The sequence below is a fragment of the Mesocricetus auratus genome, unplaced genomic scaffold (assembly GCF_017639785.1).
Source record: "Mesocricetus auratus isolate SY011 unplaced genomic scaffold, BCM_Maur_2.0 Super-Scaffold_100051, whole genome shotgun sequence".
Taxonomy (NCBI): Eukaryota; Metazoa; Chordata; class Mammalia; order Rodentia; family Cricetidae; genus Mesocricetus; species Mesocricetus auratus.
The window spans coordinates 1,412,348-1,431,808 of NW_024429228.1; the positions used below are offsets into that span (position 1 = coordinate 1,412,348).

Here is a 19,461-nt window from a genome sequence, read left to right on the forward strand (position 1 = left end):
GAATCTCTGGTTGACTTAACAATGGAAGATCTGCTTCCCCATATTATTTGGTAAAAATGAATGAGTACTTGTGTGTATGTGTGAGAGAGAGAATGTGAGTGTGTAAGTGTGAGAGTATGTGTGTAAGTGTGTGAGGATGTATATGTGCCTAAGTGTATGTGAAAGAGAATGTGTGTGAATGAGACTGTGTGTGTGTGCATAAGAAAATGTGTGTGAGAAAATGTATCTGTGTGTGTAGAGAGAGTATGTGTGTAAGTGTATAAGAGAGAATATGTGAGTGTGTATATCAGTGTGAGAGTATGTATCTGTGTGTATATGTGTATGAATGAGACTGTATGTATGAGTGTGTATAAGTGTGTAAGAGAATATGTGTATGTCTGAGTGTGTGAGTGTGTAAGTGTGAGGATATATATGTGTCTGAGTGTGTGTGAATGAGAGTGTGTGTGAGTGTGCTGAGTAACATCCCAATGTGTAAATGTACATTTTCTTTATCCATTCATCTGTTAAGGGATATCTAAGTTGTTTCCAGTTTCTGTGTTTATGAACAGAGCAGCAGTGAACGTGGTTGAGCAAGTGTCTCTGTGGTAGGATGAAGTGTCCTTTGGGTATATGCCCAAGAGTGGTATAGCTGGATCTTTAGGTAGATTGATTCCCATCTTCCTGGGAATCAGATGTACAAGTTTGCACTACCAGCAGCAATGGATTCCCCTTACTCCACTTCCTCCCCAGCATGTGCTGTCATTTTTTTGTATTGATTTTAGCCATTCTGAAGGGTATAACATGAAATCTCAAAGTAGTGTTGATTTGCATTTCTTTGATGACTAAAGATGTTGAACAGTTATTTAAGTGCTTATCAGCCATTTGAGTTTCTTCTATTGAGAATTCTATGCTTAGATCTGTGCTCCAGTCATTAAATGGGTTATTTGTTTTCTTAATATCTAGTATTTTGGACTCTTTATATATTTTGGATATTAGCCCTCCCTGATGGGTGACTGCTACATGTTCCCAGGCTCATCAATACAGATAAAACTAGTACAGACCATGTAGCATTATACAACGTCCTAAGTGTAGTCTCTAGGACCAAAAAGCAATATATTTGAAAAAGTCCTCATTCCAACCAATTCCCTCCCTCCGTCCCTTCATCCCTCTGTCCCCCCTCCCCCGTCTCTCTCTCCCTCTTCTTTCCTCTTCCCCTCTCTTCCTTTCTTTCTATCTCATTTCTATACTGGACCTTTCTATATAGTTCAGGCTGGCCTGAAACTTTCAAACCTCATGCCTTTGTACTGCTAATTGCTGAGATTCCAAGTGTCCACCATCACATCTGGCTTTTGATTTAGTCAAACAAAGAACGAGATTCATAGCTCAGGGGGCGCTGTAGCATTGCTCACTGGGGAAATGTGGCTTCCTCCTCCTTTCTTTCCTCCTTTTATCTCTCCCTCGCCCTACACACATGCATGCGTGGGCGGATTTAGTGCATTTTATTTTGTTATGTTATGGAATCCCCTGAGTCCTCTGGTGAGGCATCTTAAGTAGCTATGATGCCCGTTTTACTGATGAGCAAGCGTGTCTCCCTTCCAAAGAATGCTTGGGAATATGAATATACATCAAGCACATGCTAATCTGAAGGATGCATGGTCTGCTTGATCAAATAAGATAAAAACAGGGATGCAGAAGAGGAGATAAAGTACAGATTTAAAAACTGCAGCATCTAGGAAGGGAGGGGAAAATGGGAGACTCAGGGAGTCTGGAAAGACTTTTTGTGAGTGTGATCCTGGCCCTTTTAGAAGCTGGAGAAGTTATTGAATTCCATTTGAGGATCTAGGGGACAAACGGCCATGGCACTGATGCTGTGTTCCAGTGGATTTCCTACTTTGGGTTTTCATCATTTTATTATCCAGGCTGTGTGGCTTCCTTTTGTGTTATCATCTCATCTTGTTTATAATGAATTGTGTTTTTCTTTTGAGATCTTGTGGGCTGACTATTAAAAGTATTGGTGTGACTTTGAAGTTTATAAATATATGAATGTTTTGAATTTCCTAAACTAAAAATGTTCAATAATTTTTTTATCCGAATAAACCCGTAAACAGACACAAAGGTAGGGATCCTTTTTTATTTTATTTTTTATTTAAGTTAAAAACAAGCTTGTTTCACATGTCAATCCCAACTGGGATCCTTTTTTAAATAGTACTGTCTAATTAGTTAGCAGTAAACATCTGTGCTATTAAGGCTGTGTTATTGTGTTTTCAAGCACGACGGACTTATTTCTTGAACAAAATGCCAGGAAGGAAAAAGCACTATGACTGGAAGCCAGATATAGAGCCCGTCTCCGTGAGGATACATGGGCTTTACTCCTTTTCTGCAACAGCTGTCTTAGATTATTGTATGTGATATGTAATGCCTATTTCCGCAGCAGCTGGATCCTTAAAGTTAGATGAAGGTCTGCGGAAGCTTTACACGTGGCTAGATTTGACAAAGTTGGTGTAAGTCAGCGGGTGTTATTGAAACATGGGATTCTTGAGTGTGTGTGTGTGAGTGTGTGTGTGTGTGTGTGCATGCGCGTGTGTGCACATGCATACCATTGCATGTGTGTGGGGGTTGGAGGACAGCTTCTAGGAGTTGGTTCTCTGCTATCTCCACGCGCGTTCTGGGGATTAAACTCTGGTCCTTGGGTTTGGGAGCCCATGTCTTCTCTCTATGCTGTCTTGCTGATACAAAGCACACAGCTAAGCAGAATGCAGTTTCTTATGTTCGATTGCAATTATAGTATAAGATAGATACAAGTGTATAGAAGTATAATTTATTTGTCTGTCTAATTTATTGAAATTTAAGATGCACTTGCTGTTTGACCAGCCAGCTAGGTCAACATTTATTAGCCCTACGGATAGACTGTTACAAGTACATCTAAATACATGAAAGAGTGCTACATCATTGTTTATGATAGCAAAAGTTTATCCAACTGTGTCCCGCGCTACCGTCTCGCCAGCAAGAACGACGCAGGACACTCGGATCCTTCTGCAGTAAAGCTTTAATACATCTTGAGAGATAGATGATCAGCTTCTGAGAGGGAGACCCCAAGCTAAGAAACCCAGCCCCTTATATAAGCCTAGGAGCTCCGAGTGAGACGTGTAGAGCCGGGATTGGTGGTTTGCTCATCACCCCAGATGACGGGTGAGGCACAGCTTAAACGGTAAACTCCAACTGACAGCAGATGTCAGCGCCATCTTCTAATGGCGATAGCGATAGTGAGGGCGGCTCCTCACATCTCCCCCTATTCATTTATTTTTGAAGCCATAGGACACCCACAACTTTGGAGTGGAGATAGAGGTCAAATCCCCATGTGCAAATTTGGAACATGTACAAAGCTCCTCTCCAGGGTCTTATCCCCAGAGGGAGCCCTGACCAGTCCCGATGTCGTTTTTTCTGGGGGAAGGAGATCATGACATAGAACCTTCATGCAAGATGACTTATCTCCCAGGAGAAAGTCGTTATACCGCAGACCTCTCCTGTGCAGTGCTTAGCCTTGCAACTCCTTGGGCTGCTGAAGCCTACCCACTCTATCCCGTGCAATGAGACTAGCCTCGTGGGGTGCAAGAGCCGGGAGGCCAGCGACCTATTGCTTTAACATGGTTAACCAAATGTCAGGGGAGACTCCGTGTTCTAAGGCAGCAAGTGCTTGTGCCACCATCACTTTGTCTCTTTTGTTTGGGCTCTGAGCTTACACACCATCCAAAGCATCAACACTATTCCACAGCAGAGAACTAGGCTAAATGATCCCACCCCCACCCATTCCTTAAAATAAGAAAATGCAGATGAAATCCAGGAGGAGAGGCCTTCCATCAGAGAAAGATCCAGACGCGTGGAATTCACTTGCAGGATCGCCACTCTCAACTCACGGAGTGTCTGCTCAAACTCAAAAGTCCAATTCTGTAATAAATGTTGAGACAGAGCTTTTGACAGGTTAGCTGCTCTTGTAAAATTCTCATATTGTACTGAAGTGACACAAAGGCCAGGCAACTTTTGTTCACATCCCAATTGGGCCATCTGCCACAATATATCCAATTGTTCCTGAACCAAATTAATCTGTTGGTTTACCAACATCAGGCCTCCTTGTATCTGAGAATTGGCAGTGGCCTGTTTATCTAGGGCCATGGTCACAGTGGCTAATAGTTCATTAATGGTTTGAGTTGTCTGCACAGTGGCGGAAAGTGCAAGGGCCGAGGCGGTAACCGAAGCAGTAACCGCGGCGGCAGCTATCAGGCCCACAATAATAGCAGAGATCCCAAAAATCTCGCTTTTCCCTAAACAAACTCAAACTACTTGGCACCTCAACAGGAACTGGAACAAATCGAGGCATGCGCATTACCAAAGCAAAAGGGTGCTTAATAGCATCCCAGCATAATGCATAAAAACAATTCTAAGCAGAGCAATTTATTTCTTTCTGATTCTTACCTAAGGTATCATTACTCACAACCCAAATAAAGGGCAGCCAAACACAAATTGGAGCAGCTGAATAATTAGTTCTCTTAAAAGGGGTATACTTAACATTGGAGGAGGACCAATCAGATGATCCAGAGCTCTGACCCTCACTCAGACTGTTGCCTAATGCCCCTTTCCAATCAAAAGTAATCTGTCCCTTCTCACTATATCCTCCAGCAATCATTGCCATAGGAGAAAGATCAGTACAGCTTCCATTAATTCAAAAGGATTAGCATTAGATCTTTCTGGATCCATATGAATAAAATTATCCTTTAATGAAGAAATCACAGTAAAGCACAAGCTTCCTACCAATGACAAGGTTCTCTCATCCTGAAAACTCTGTATCTGAGGATCTAAAGGCAAAAAGGCAAGCCCCAACTCTCTATTAGTTGTGAAAAATCTAGGGAACTCCTGGGCATTATGCATCACTGGCATCGGTAGGGGAAGGTAGACATGATGGCCCACCGTAACTCTCCCATCATACTAGGAACCATCATCCCGAGTAGGAGAGTCTTCATCACCCACTTGGCCTCCATCCTTCTTATTCTGGAGTTGTGAAGGAGCTCTTCGAGTGAGTCTTTCAGGGATCCACAGGGGGTTTTCTTCCTCCTGTGGAAAAACACACACAGCTCCCCTGGATCTTATTAGAATAGGATCCGGGCCTTTCCATTCATTAGTTAGCACATCTTTCCATTTTACAAATTCTTTTGGCCTATCAGGCTCTAAACTGTGGCGATCGGCCGCAGTGTGGCCTTGGGCATCAGAGTTCAAGAAATTAAGGGTAAAAAGTGCCATGGACACAGCAACTCTTGGTACCGAGGGTAGAACATCCTCAATACTCCCCTTTTGTTTAATCAGATATGATTTGAGTGTACGATGGGCACGTTCCACAATGCCCTGTCCTTGAGGGTTATAAGGTAGGCCAGTTAGATGGGTAACATCCATTTGCCGACAAAACTGTCGGAATTTTTGAGAGGTATATGCTGGTCCATTGTCTGTTTTTAAAATTCTGGGTTTTCCCCAAGCACTCCAGGCCTCAAGGCAATGTTGAATCACATATGAGGCCTTTTCCCCTGTTAGGGGTGTGGCAAACATTACGCCAGAACAGGTGTCAACAGAAACATGAACATATTGAAGCCTTCCAAAAGAGGGAATATGAGTAACATCCATCTGCCACATCTGCAATGGTCTAATGCCACGTGGGTTTATTCCCACGTGGGGAGCAGGTAAGAATTCGCAGCAATTCTGGCATTGAGTAACAATTTCCCTAGCCTCTTTCCTGGATAGAGCAAAACGACGGCGCAAGGTCTCAGCCGTCACATGAAAGCGCTGATGGAATTCTTTTGCTGCTTGTGTGTGGGTAGACAAGGCAGCGGCCACCAGCTTTGTAGCCTTGTCCGCTAAGTCATTCCCTAAGGACATGGGACCTGGGAGTCCAGAATGTGCTCGGACATGGGTAATGAAAACAGGAAATCTCCTATTTAACAAGGCAGCTTGTATCTTCTGAAAGATGTTAGCAACTCTGCTGGAGGATCTTATTATTCCAGCTATCTCAAGGAGATTAACTGCATTAACCACATAAGAGGAATCTGATACAATATTGAGGGGTCCTGGAAAAGCCTCAAGAACCTCCAGTACTATCAGACATTCTACAACTTGAGGTGAAGTTTCATTATATTGTTTAGATATAACCCTATCCTTGACCACATAAGCTCCCATACCAGTTTTCGATCCATCAGTGTACACCACAGTCCCATCTGGGAGTGGGTCTTTAGCTGTCACTTGTGGAAACACTATAGCCTGGTTTAGGGCAAACTGTAAAATTGGATGCTTTGGAAAATGATTATCAATTTGTCCTGAAAAGGAAGTAACTAAAACTGCCCAATCACTAGATGTGGCTGCCAAGGTCTGAACTTGTGCAGCAGTATAAGGCACAATCAAGGAATCAGGATCCCTGCCAAAATGCGTAACAGCTGCTTTTATTCCGCGAAGCGTGAGCTGTGCAACAGCATCAGGGTACCAGTCAATAATCTTAGCAGGGGAAGCATTTGGATGAATCCAAAGTAATGGTCCATGTTGCCACAGGACTGCAGTTGGCAATTGAGCTGTCTTAAAAACACACAGATTAAAAGGTAGTGACTCCTCAATACGTTGTAATTGTGCTTCCTGTAAGGCCTCTTCCACCATCTGTAAGGCTCGGTGGGCAGCAGGGGTAAATTTTCTGGGTGAGGAGATATGAGGCTCACCCTCCAGGAGATCGAAGAGGGGTTTTAGATCAGCAGATGGAATTTTTAAAAAGGGCCTCAACCAATTTATATCTCCCAGAAGTTTCTGAAAATCATTTAATGTTTGTAAGTGGTCTTTGCGAATTTCTATTTTCTGAGGAACTATATTTTTGGGAGTAATCATTGAGCCCAAAAAGAGCCCTGTATCTGCAATTTGAACCTTTTCTGAGGCAATCTCTAATCCCCACTGTTTTAATTCAGCCACCAGCATGGGAAAAGCCTTTTGTAAAACATCTAACTCTTTGTGACAAATAAGAATATCGTCCATATAATGGATCATGATTAAAGATGTAAATTGCTTCCTAATTGGCTCCAAAGCCTCCTGCACATACAGCTGACATATTGTTGGGCTATTGGCCATGCCTTGCGGCAGTACCTTCCACTGAAATCTCTTGTCTGGTCCCATATGATTAAGAGAAGGGATAGTGAAGGCAAACCTTGGTCTATCCCGTGGGTAAAGTGGAATAGAGAAGAAACAATCCTTAATATCTATAATAATAAGCTTCCAATCTTGAGGGAGTGCAGAAAGCAAAGGAAGTCCTCTTTGAACAGGGCCAAAAAGATGCATCTGATTGTTAATGGCCCGCAGGTCATGGAGTAATCTCCACTTCCCAGATTTCTTCTTAATAACAAAAATTGGTGTATTCCATGGGGAGGTAGAAGGCTCTAGATGCCCCAGCCGTTCCTGTTCTTGCACTAATCTTGTGACAGCCTCTAATTTTTCAGAGGATAGAGGCCATTGAGAGACCCATAACGGCTCCTCTGTTTTCCACGGTATGGGTCGTGAAGCCTCAACGGCCCCTAAATAAAACCCAGTCCTTTTCTACCCCGATTTCCATGTTGTGTAATGGGTTTTATTCTGCCTTGTTCTTGCCTACCCAAGCCTCTACCCTTTGTATACCCCATCTTTGCCATAATGGCTGATGCCTGGGGGAGTATTCATTAGTTAGGGTCATGCCCATGGCTTGTAACACATCCCGTCCCCATAAATTTACAGGGAGTGGCAACACATAGGGGGTAAAACATCCCTGTTTGCCCTCAGCGTTCCGCCAGGTTAAGGCTGAGGCACTGATGGCAGGAGAGGACTGGTATCCAAGACCTTGTAGAGAATGAGATGAAACAACAGTGGGCCAAGACTTCGGCCACCAATGGAGTGAAATAATGCTTTTGTCTGCTCCCGTATCCATTATCCCTTCAAATTCTTTTCCATTAATTAACAATTTTATTGTAGGTCTCTCATTTAGGGGTATAGCCAGATAGGCTGAATCACTTCCAGAAGATCCCATAGCCCTTTTTTGTAAAGTGTAGGTTTCTCCATCCCCGAGGGAGGGCAGCAACACCAGTTGTGCAATTCTATCTCCCTGCTTTATAGAAAATACACCCCGAGGGCTAGAACAGAGAACTTGAATCTCCTCTTTATGATATGGGTCAACAATCCCAGGATATATAATGAGTCCCTGTAAAGTTAAGGAGCCACGGCCCAGAATAAGCCCAATGGTGGCAGGGGGCAAAGGTCCAGGGGAATGGACTGGGACCGGTTGAACATTCATTTGGGGCATGAGTAAGAAGTCGGAAGCGGCACGCAAGTCCATTCCGGGGGTTCCTCGGAAGCCTCTACTTCCTCTTGATTGCTTTTCTGAAATCGGTTCCCATATTTCTGAGGGCCCTGGGACCATGGGCCCCGTGACCCGTTTTTGATTGGGGTACCTTGGGTTCTTCAATAGGGGGCAGAAGCCTCCCTTTCATATCCCGGACTGACCTGCATTCACTAGCCCTATGATAACCTTTACCACAACGACGGCAAAGCTCCAGTTCTCTTGTTCTTTCAGGGGATTGACAATCTTTCTTAAGGTGCCCCATTTTCCCACAATTAAAACAAGCTTTTCGACTAGATAAATCTCTACGCCTGTGCGTTTGTAAAATGGCGGCAGCTAGTCCTGCATTGGTTAGGGGTCCCCCAGCTCCCTGCACACTCTGAGCCAATCTTGTAAACCTTTGCTTTTGCGAGGGCGATAGCCGCTCGACATTCCTGGGTTGCTTGTTCATAGACAAGTTGCTCAATCAGGGGCATAGCTTGTTCTGAATCACCAAAGATGCGACCGGCGGCCTCGGTCATTCTGGCCACAAAGTCTGAAAATGGCTCTTGGGGTCCTTGGACAATCTTTGTAAGGTGTCCACTGGATTCTCCCCTTTTTGTGAGGGCCTTCCATGCTTTAATAGCGGCGGCCGACACCTGACCATAGACGCCCCAGATGTAGTTGGTTTGATTAAGGGCATGTTGACCCTGACCTGTCAGCATTTCAAATGTCCACTGCCTCTGATTCTCATCTTCAGCTGTGGCATTAACTCTAGCTTGTGCCTGGGCTGCATCATACCAGAGAGCCTTCCATTCCATGTATTGTCCCATGTTGGGAAGCACTGCTTTCACTGTCGTCTGCCAGTCAGTGGGAGTCATGGCAAAATTAGCAAGCCTTTCTACCTGTATTGTGGTAAAGTTAGCATTGACCCCATAATTACGAACGGATTCAGCCAATTCTTTGATTTGATTGTAATCTACGGGAGTATGTACTCTTCCGCCTTCCACATTCTCGAATACTGGAAAAGCCATTTGTATTTTTCTCCGTTCCTCTAAAGGTAAAAAGGAGTCAGTACCAGTATTCAGCCGAAGCTCATACTGCGGAGGCGCCGAGGGGCGTGAGCCCGCCGGATTTATAGGTGGTGGCCTCACATTCATTTTTGTTTTCAGCGGCCGGTGTCTATCAGGGTGATATCTTTCTTCCTCATACCGTGCCACCTCCTCCTCTAGACCACCTTCTTCGCTAGAATCCAGAGTGTCAGAATCGGAATTATCTAGCTCCAAGGCTTCTAGCTCTACCGTAGGGTATAGCCTAGATTCTGGCTTTTTCTTTTTCTTAGATTTGTTAGGGAGTGAATGATCACTCCCTTCTTTCTCTCCCCCTTTCTTAACTTCTTGGGGAGGGCCTTTTTTCTTAGACATGTCTTTCCTTTTGCGAGCTCCCATTCTCTCACTCCGTTCAGTTTCTGACATGCTATCCTGAACTCCCTCTAAGGTTCCCTGACTTTCTACTATAGCAGGGTGACAGGCCTCATCCTCCAAGCAGTTTTTAACTAGCTTCCAAATGGCTTTGGTACCTAAGTGGAGATCTCCTTCTGCATGCTTCCTGTCTAGTTCTTTACCTAGCTTGTTCCATGAGGCCACAGTGAGGGACCCGGAACAAGCATACCATGGTGCCACTCTATCTACCTCCTTCACAAAATTTTGAAGTGTTCGTGGTGCAATTTTAAGATCTCTTTGTTTTAGCACAGTCTGTAGGGCAGTAACCACTGACTGTGACAACCCCATCGCGCTAGCGGCTTATCTAAAAAACGGCGCTCGACTTACCAGACTGACAGCACCGTTCTGTCAGTACCAGCCACGATGAAGAAGAACAAACAGGACTAGCACTAAAGCCTCCACTGACCCGTCCCACGGTGATGACAAACTAAGGCCAAAGTCGAGAAAAGGGGTGTTCAGGATAAAGCATACCTCTCTGAACTTACGTCCCTGCAGTTCTGAATCCGCCCCGTCTTCCGCGGGGTCTCCCGCGGCGCCGGCAACGTTGAAGAGTTCCCGGGTTTCGGCACCAGATGTCCCGCGCTACCGTCTCGCCAGCAAGAACGACGCAGGACACTCGGATCCTTCTGCAGTAAAGCTTTAATACATCTTGAGAGATAGATGATCAGCTTCTGAGAGGGAGACCCCAAGCTAAGAAACCCAGCCCCTTATATAAGCCTAGGAGCTCCGAGTGAGACGTGTAGAGCCGGGATTGGTGGTTTGCTCATCACCCCAGATGACGGGTGAGGCACAGCTTAAACGGTAAACTCCAACTGACAGCAGATGTCAGCGCCATCTTCTAATGGCGATAGCGATAGTGAGGGCGGCTCCTCACACAACTGTGTGTTAGGACAGGACTACCATGAATTGTTTTTCATGGAATATCATGCCATGATCGAAAGAATGAATGTTCATACAGGAAGATGTCAAGATTGCTTTAAGGAAAAAACAAATCAGGCAGAATGCTGTAAATAATATAAAACCATCTGTGTATTGAAAAGTATTTTTTGTTTGCTTAATTAAAATTGGTTTTCATGCAATATAATTTAATCATGTTTTCCCCTATCTCAACTCCTCCTATTTCTTCCTCTCCTCCCTACCCACCTAATTTCATGTTCTCCCTCTCTCCTTTTGGAAAAAAACTACAAAAACTAAAATCAAAGCAAGCAAAAAAAAAAAACAACAAAAAACAAAAACAAAAGCAAAAAAAAAAACCTAGTAAGACAAAAGAACACACACAAAAGAACATAAAAACAACATTGAGTTCATTCTGTGTTGGCCTACTACATGGTGCCTTCCCTGGAGTGTGGTTATATATCCAATGATACTCCACTGTAAAAAAGTGGATTATTTTACCTTTGACAGCTTCTTGGTCAGGGGTGGGACTTTGTGCTCGCTTCTGCTCTCAGTGCTGAGTTCCTTTCTGGCTTGAACCTGTGCAGGTTTTAGGAATCCTGCCACACAGTCTCTGTGAGTTCATGTGTGCCTAAGTCCTGTTGCATCTGGAAAGGAGCCATTACTTCTGGCTCTTACAGTCATTTTGTGGCTGCTTCTGCTTCGACCTGTCAGCCTTGAGAGGAGAGGTCTGACGAAGACATCCCGTTGAGGGCTGAGTAACCCAAAGTCTCTTACACCTGCATGCTATCTAGTTGTTAACCACGGTATACTGCAAGAAGAAGCTTCTAGTTGAGTGTGGACTGATCTATGGGGTAGCAGTATGCTGTAAGGGTCATTTCATTGCTGTATTCCTTTAGTAGAATAATGGTAGCAGGCTTTCCCCTAGGCCCATGGCTTATCATCTAGTGTTGGGTTATTGGCTCCCTTAGCGGTGTCAGGTATGGGTTCCCCCTCGTGGAGTAGGTCTTTAACCCTATGAGAAAGTGGTTGGTTAATCCCACAACATTTGTGCCATTCTTGCACTTGTAGGTTGGTTGCTGTTAATGGGTCATGGTGTTTGCTGCTAGCTGAGTGATCCTCATAATTCTTTTTCTCCTCTGGTAGCATGCAAGGTGCCTTCCAGTGCCAAATGCTAGTCAGCAGGGGTTAAGCTTCTAGTTGGGCATGAACTCAACTTCTCCATGTCTGATGCCATAAATGAATGTGAGCTTCAGCAGTAGGGTCTTACATCAGGCTGTGAGAGCAGCCAACAGCATTGTCCCTAGCCTGTGATGTTTCGGGAGAGTATATATGGAACTCAATAAGATATAACCCCCTTCTCCCCCCCCCCTTTTTTTTTTGCACTGGAGGTTTTATTTGATGACATAAGATATCTAGTTGGGGCATTGCCTCCCCCATTATATGATGACTCAATTTAAATTCCTCTCATATATATTACATATTCTAGGGAACAGTAGGAAGTTTCCAAATGTTTTTTCAAAAGCCATTTTGTGTTAGTTGTCCCTTCCCATATTCCCTCCTTTACTCTGCTCTCCTGTCCCTGTCCCCTTTACCTCTCTTATTCTCGTTTCCCCTATATATCTTCACAACCTATATTCTATCTCCCCATCCTTGGAAGATCTGTCCTCCTCTCTGGTCCCTTACTAGTGCTAACTTCTGTGACTACTTCGATTGTAGTACATATTGAAAGCTTAAAAGTTAACATTCAAATATAAGAGAAATGAGTATTTATATGCAGTATAGGGATTGCAGCATTTCTTTTCGGATTGATACTAGAATTGAATCCTTATATAGATATTCTGTATATACATATTTTTTTCGTAATATAGTACACATACAGCTGGGCGGTGGTGGCGCAAGCCTTTAATCCCAGCACTCTGGAGGCAGAGGCAGGCGGATCTCTGTGAGTTCGAGGCTGGGCTGGACCGACAGCCTCCAAAACAATACAGAGAAACCCTGTCTCGTAAAAAACAACAACAAAAAATATATATAACACACATACACATGCTATTTCAATGAAATATGGCTTGCACAATGTACATAAGGGGTGGAATTTTACTCTTTATCACAAACAGCATAGATTCTTAGCACTTTTATCCTAAATGTATATCATTTAAAAATAACAGGCAAATTACTTCTTAAAATATAAAATTGATATTTTGCCATTTAGTACTAGAACATAAGCTAATTAAAATACCTAATTAACATCAAAGTCTCTGGTTTGGAATAATAAATTTTATGAGACGTGTTGAAGGAAAATGAACGTCCTTACCTCAGCTCCTCATTTGTTTGTTGATTTACGTTTACGTACATGGGTATTTTGCCTGCGTGTGTGCTAGTGCATTGTGCGTATGCAGTGCTTGTAGTGTCCAGGGGAGGACATCGGATCCCCTGGAACCAGAGTTACAGGTGGCTGTAACCCAGGAGTTACAGGTGGAATTGAACCCAAGTCCTCTGCTTGAGCTGCCAGTGTTTTTAACTGCCGATCCCCCTTTCCTGTCTTCCCCACTTCATCATTTAAATAATTGTAAATTATTTATGGTAAATAGTATCTAATAAATTTATAATGCTACAATGTGTTCTTACCATCATTTGGAAGTTTTACATATGCTACTAATGAGGGCCTTGTAAATTCAAGTGTAACAGCCCAGACTGGGGACGTCTCTCTCCTTCCCGTTTATGCTCCTCTTTCACGAGTCGTGGAAGCATTCAGCAATGAGTCAACCACACTGAGTTCCTCTGTGCATTTGCAGAGTTAGGCTTTTGTACAGACAGGCTCTGATCGTATGCTGGTTTTCGATAGACTCCTATTTTTTTCTGAATTGGAAATTAATGGAAGATTGTTTTCTATTGTCTAATTATCTAACTCTTTCCCAATGTGGTAGGGGGATGTTCTTTAAAAAATGAATTATTTGACCTCCTTATAGTTATACAATGAGAAGTTTCCAGAGTGGGCATTTAAAAAAACCTTTAGTAACTCATAAAATATTTCTTGCAGTCTACTCCACTGGTATATCTTCTCACACGGTGGTTGCTGACTTCTACTCTTGTCTAATCTGAAACCATAATTATCGCAATTATCTGCCTTTTCATCTTTCATCTCTCTTCATGTGTTATTGTTGACTTCTGACTTCTCTGAGGGAAAAAAATGTGTGTTTGGATTAATCACTGTTGAGTTGAAAACAACACTTTAAAAAGAAGTTTTTCTGTCCAGGCTACTTCATTGACTATTGACCTCTTTTTTTTTTTTTTTTTTTTTTTTTTGGTATGGTCCCTATGAAGTTAGTGTTCTGATTTCTGGTATAACCAGATGTGTTCAGAAAATAAAAACTATCTGAATCATATGTTGGCTTGAATATTTGTAATGAAATATATGGACAGTTCCCCATTCTCATAGTCCAATGGAGAATATTTATAGTCTGTCTAGAGTAGAATAAGAGAATAAATCAGTATAGGAGAAAGCTTAGACTTGGAGCACATAAATCACAAGTTCTAGATACATCTCATAAGTGGTGTTGGGGAAAGAATCCTGGATTTGTAGTCATCCAAAGTTTGTATCTCTACTTGGCAACTTTGAGGGTTACAGAGTGCCTTGAGTCTTAATGGTTGTAGCCTTCCAGGAAGCAGAGAGGTAGAGCCCAGTCCCAATGGACACATCTACAAACACCCCTGCACCTAAGGCTTGGGAAGCATTGAGGAAAGATTTTAAGGTCCAGAGAATCAGGGAGTTTTCTGTGAGATTGCTTTTCATAATCACGGTAGAAGCTAAGCCCATAGAGACTCACCACATGAATGCTTAACCGTGATCTGAACAGGGATAGCGTGAGTAGACATACCGCTTACAAGAGGAGGTTGGGAAGGTGGCTCTTCTTCTCTGGTCTGAAGCTGACCATTGCTGGGAGTTACAGAATGTTATGTGATCAGTAACATCTTAATATTCCTTGGGGGTTCATGAGGCAGAACAGTCAAGAATCTAGAGGAGTAAGTTAATTGACTTCTAGAAGCCAAATTATGGTAGTTCCCAGAACTGTCACAGTTCAGCCAAAATGGAGAAGCTCACAAAATGCCATTGCCCTGGCCAACAGTCGGGTCAGGGACTGCATGCTGCCATTTTACTGGAACTCTCTAAAGCAGAGGGTTCCCAGATACTATGGTGTTGTCTTGGGGGCAGTGGCGTCAGGCTCAGCCCCATGGCCTCCCGTGTCGTCTGATTCTGTCTGATTCTTCCCTGTCTACTTGTCAACACTGGGTATTTAAATAGGGCTCATCCTTAAGGGAGACTGATGCAGGTAACATTTCCCTCTTCTCATTCCATCAGTCCTTCCCGTTTCACTAATTTTTTTAAAATCTCAGAATGTCAATTTCATGACAGGCTTTCTGCTCCTGAATGAATAAATTAGTGAATGAATGGGAAAGGTGATTTAGAGCAGAGCTTTTCAAACTTTTATGTGCACATAAATCACCCATAGACTGTGTTAAAATGCGTTCTGCTGCAGCAAGGGATCTGTGTTAATAAGACGTTGATCCCCTCCATCGTACTGTGGTTTCTGGACCTTTCTCTCACAATCGGGTATTTAAAGACAACACCATAGGATGCCAGATCATCTATGTACCATTTTCTTTCCAGTTGTGTTTAAAGAATTAAATTCAGTTAATGTGACCAGTTGCAGAGGAAACCTAACCATTTGTTAAACCCTACCCACAGACTGTTACAAGGAAAGCAATTCCCAAGTCGAGAAAGAGCACTATTAACTTGATGTGAACACCACAAAAACACAGATTTTCCTCCATCATGGGAATCTAATGACTCGCAAATGATTCCAGTTTCTTTTTGCTCAGCTGAATATTAAATCACTGCTGCAACATTGCTCAGAATTGAATCCCTCAGAACTTCGAGATGGGTTATTAAACCTATCCCCGTGCATGGGCCACACATTTATGGAAGCATCTTGGCTGCTGTAAATAACACCTGCATAAAAGCAAAGTTAAGGCCGCCTTTATGCCCCCACTCTTTGATTTGAAGTCTGCTCAGTAGGCAGGTTTATGAATAATTCTGTTGGAGTTGACTGGATAATACTGATCTGGGCAATGAAACCCTGTACGGAGGTGCATCGTGAGAATGAAACCCTGTACAGAGTGTACGGAGGTGCATCGTGGTGGAAGCAATGTGGCAGGGTGTCCTGGGCTGGCCAGGCTCATGTCCTCTCTTTCTGTTTCCAGGGAGGAGAACACTGTTACTACCAGGGCCAGATCCGAGGGAACCCTGTATCATTTGTCGCCCTGTCAACATGCCACGGACTCCAGTAAGTACCACATAAATTATTTGTACATCTGCTACCTCAATAACTTTGCCGTATGTTTAATGTACTAGTAACATTTAGGGTTCCAGAATGCACTGATAAAATGTTAGTGTTTCAGAAGCCAGAGGCTTTGAAATTATGCTGCGTGTACAGTGATACTTGGAGAATTTTTCTAGTTCCATCTAGATTCAGACAGAAGTGGCTCAGGTAACTGTTTTCTGTTCCTGGGGATGATTAGCCCCTCAAAGCCAATTCAGCCCCCAACTCTTCCTTGGCTTGATCAAGTCTTTATATTTTCTTGAGATGATAGAAATTCTAACAGATGAAGATTCATGGCTCTTTGCAGGAAAACAAAGGCTGCAGATGACCTCACAAGCTCCGTGTTCAGCAGGAAGGCACGTGACTACAGCAGCCTTGGGAGGGGACACACAGGCTCCTAGAGCTCTAAGGGTGGCTTGTCTTCCCCTGCTTCCTTTCTCATGATCTGTGCATCAGAATGCTTGCTGATGGTGAACGTGGGAGTACACCTCTCTCCATCCTGTCCATGACGGTGATGCTCACAGGACCATTTCTACTAATGGCCTCTTGAAAACATCCCAGAGCACTCTGTTTAGACTGACTCATTCGATTCCTTCTGGCTTGTTTTACTTGTTTGTTTGCACAGAATGACCTAAACCTTAATTACTTTTAAGTCTTCTCTCTCTCTCTCTCTCTCTCTCTCTCTCTCTCTCTCTCTCTCTCTCTCTCTCTCTCTGTCTCTCTGTCTCTCTGTCTCTCTGTCTGTCTCTGTCTCTCTCTCCCTCTCTCTCTCTCTTTTGGTAGATATCCTTTTTGTAGTTACTCTAATCAACTGTTACTGTAAGTCTACTGTGTAGCAGGCACTAGAAATGTTAAGGCAATTTTAGCATGTGTGAGCCCTGAGACCTCAGGGAAGTGTGTAGGGCAAATGCAGCCCATCTTTTTATTGTGGAGTATGATAGGTATATTTAGGTATGCTTGTTTTATTTGAGAACAGAAAAAAATAGCACCAGGGCCAAATATAAACTGAGGTTTGGTGCTGGAGGACCGGCAGGGATGAGATCTCTGAAGGTGGGTCACCTCAGCAGATGGAGTGGGCCCTGTGGTGTGCTCTGAGAGAATCTTCCAATGGATGTTAGATCTTAAATCTCTAATAGCAATGGAATGAGAAGGGCTGGGGAGTCTGGCTAGTGGCCCAAGTGAAAGGTCTAGCCAAGCTCTGGGGAGAAGTATGTTAGACAGGTAGAGAGAGAAACTGCCAGGGCAAATAAATGACCAGAGGAGGAAGACTCTGTGCCTGTTTAATGCGAAGCTTCTACTTGCTTCCTATGGTAAATAAATGCGTATTTATTTTGCCTGTGTTCCTTGAGTAAAGAGATGCTACTAAAGACACGGCATCTTTGCATATTATCCAGGCCTTCATTTTCGTAGCAGATGAAAGAAATGTTGAAATCATTTTTCATAGTAAAAGTGATCTATCTAGTCGCAACACAGCACGGCTGTAGGCTAAGGATACTGTGTCTGACCTAGATGACATTTATAACAGCAAATGGATGTTGGAGGGAAGAGTGATGCAAACATAGGAGGCCTTTTCCCATCTCTCTCTTTGGCTCAGAATCTCAGCCCAAGTCACAGTGTGAGCATCGTGCTCACTGGTTTTTAGTTTGCTTCCCAGTTTCCCAAGTGGACCGTGTTGTGACAACTAGGAGGAAGCTGTGAGCTCCTTTTATGGGCTCTACTAGTCACGAGAATCTAAGAACAATAGCTGGGTTCTACCCTCCCACAGTCCTTTAAGGAAGGTGCGAACTATGCCTTTCACGATCCTGCCTCAGTTGCCTTAAGTTAGTATATTTCATTATCTACCTTTAAAAATTCTTTCACTTTAAACTAAGCAAAGTGAAACTAATAGAAAATCCATGATGTGTCTACAAGTACGGACAGAATTGCATGCAACTGTGGCTGGGCTTTCTTAGGTGGTATAAGCATGTTTTGTACGTTTTGTTACTGATAAACTGTATTATTATCATGATTTTACTTCTACACAGAGTTCCTCCTAGCAATTTGGGGGGGGGATATTACTGAACATTAAATGAGATAGGCTATCTCAGTTACAATGGTTTAGATATAAGCTATATCACTTCATGCATAATTCGTGTATTATGAATGACCAAGTTCATACTGAGGTTTATTCAGGTTTTTGATTCACTGCATTTAGTTGGAGAACATAAAATGGGAAAAATTATATTAGTAAGCTTTTCTCCTAGGGTACATTTATACAAATTCAAAGGATTAATAGGCAATATCTTGATCCATGCATGTTTGATGTTATCACAAAATCTTGTAACTATGGTAACCTAAAAAGATAAAATCAAATATAAGTTTATTGCCCTCTTGTGGAAATTTGTAAGAATGGCTGCTGTTTCCTTTCAAAGTCTTGTTTTAATCCAGCTTTGTAACAATTTAGCTCAACTCTTCCATAATGACTTGGTTCTATCTGTAGGGTTTGTTATAGGCTTAACACATGTAGAGTTTATGTTACAATGTAAAGCTGTCAATCCTCAAAGCAAATGAAACAGCTGTTTTGTTGTTGTTGTTATTATTATTATTATTAGGGTATTAGTAAAACCATGTTGTTATGAGGAGTCAGAGTCTTTTTTTTTTTGCTTTTTAATTTTTTTTTAGTATTCTCTCATACATTATATCCTGATCACAGTTTTCTCTCCCTCTACTCCACTTAGTCCTTTCCCCAACCTTTCTCCCCCCCAGATCAATCCCCCAGGTCCCTTAAAAAAAGAGCATCTTGGGTGTGGTGCACGCCTTTAATCCCAGCACTTGGGAGGGAGAGGCAGGTGGATCTCTGTGAGTTCAAGACCAGCCTTGTCTACAAATCGGGTTCCAGGATAGCTAGCGCTACACAGAGAAACCTCTGTTTAAAAAAAAAAAAAAAAGCAGACCTCCCATGGATCTCTACTGAACAAATCACAATAAGACTAGGCACAAATCCTCCTATCAAGGCTGGACAAGGGGCGCCAGTAGGAGGAAAAGGGTCCCAAGTTCAGGCAAAAGAGACAGAGACAGCCCCCTCCCCCACTGTTGGAGTTCCACAAGATCATGAAGCTATACAGCCATAGTGTCTATGCAGAGGATCTAGATCAGAACCATGTGGGGGTCTGTGATTGTTGCTTCAGTCTGTATGAGCCCCGTTGAGTCCTGCCGAGTTTATTCTGTGTGCCAGGTTCTCCTGGTGTCCTTGACCCCTCTGGCTCTAGTTGTTCCTCCTTCTCTTCTGTGGGGTGTCCCCTGGCTCCACCTAGTGTTTGGCTGTGGGTCTACAACTGCTCCCATCAGTTGCTGCATGAAGCCTCTCTGA

At 43.2% G+C, this 19,461-nt stretch overlaps 1 protein-coding gene across 21 annotated transcripts in view; it reads left to right on the forward strand.

Annotated features, from left to right (window-relative positions):
* Adam22 (ADAM metallopeptidase domain 22) overlaps positions 1 to 19,461 on the forward strand; it is a 226,899-nt gene that overhangs the window by 129,214 nt on the left and 78,224 nt on the right. For all 21 annotated transcript variants that reach the window (XM_040735852.1, XM_040735853.1, XM_040735855.1 and 18 more), the window contains exon 5: positions 15,994 to 16,076. In XM_040735852.1, the coding sequence (XP_040591786.1) occupies positions 15,994 to 16,076 (83 nt within the window). The remainder of the gene's footprint in view (positions 1 to 15,993; positions 16,077 to 19,461) is intronic.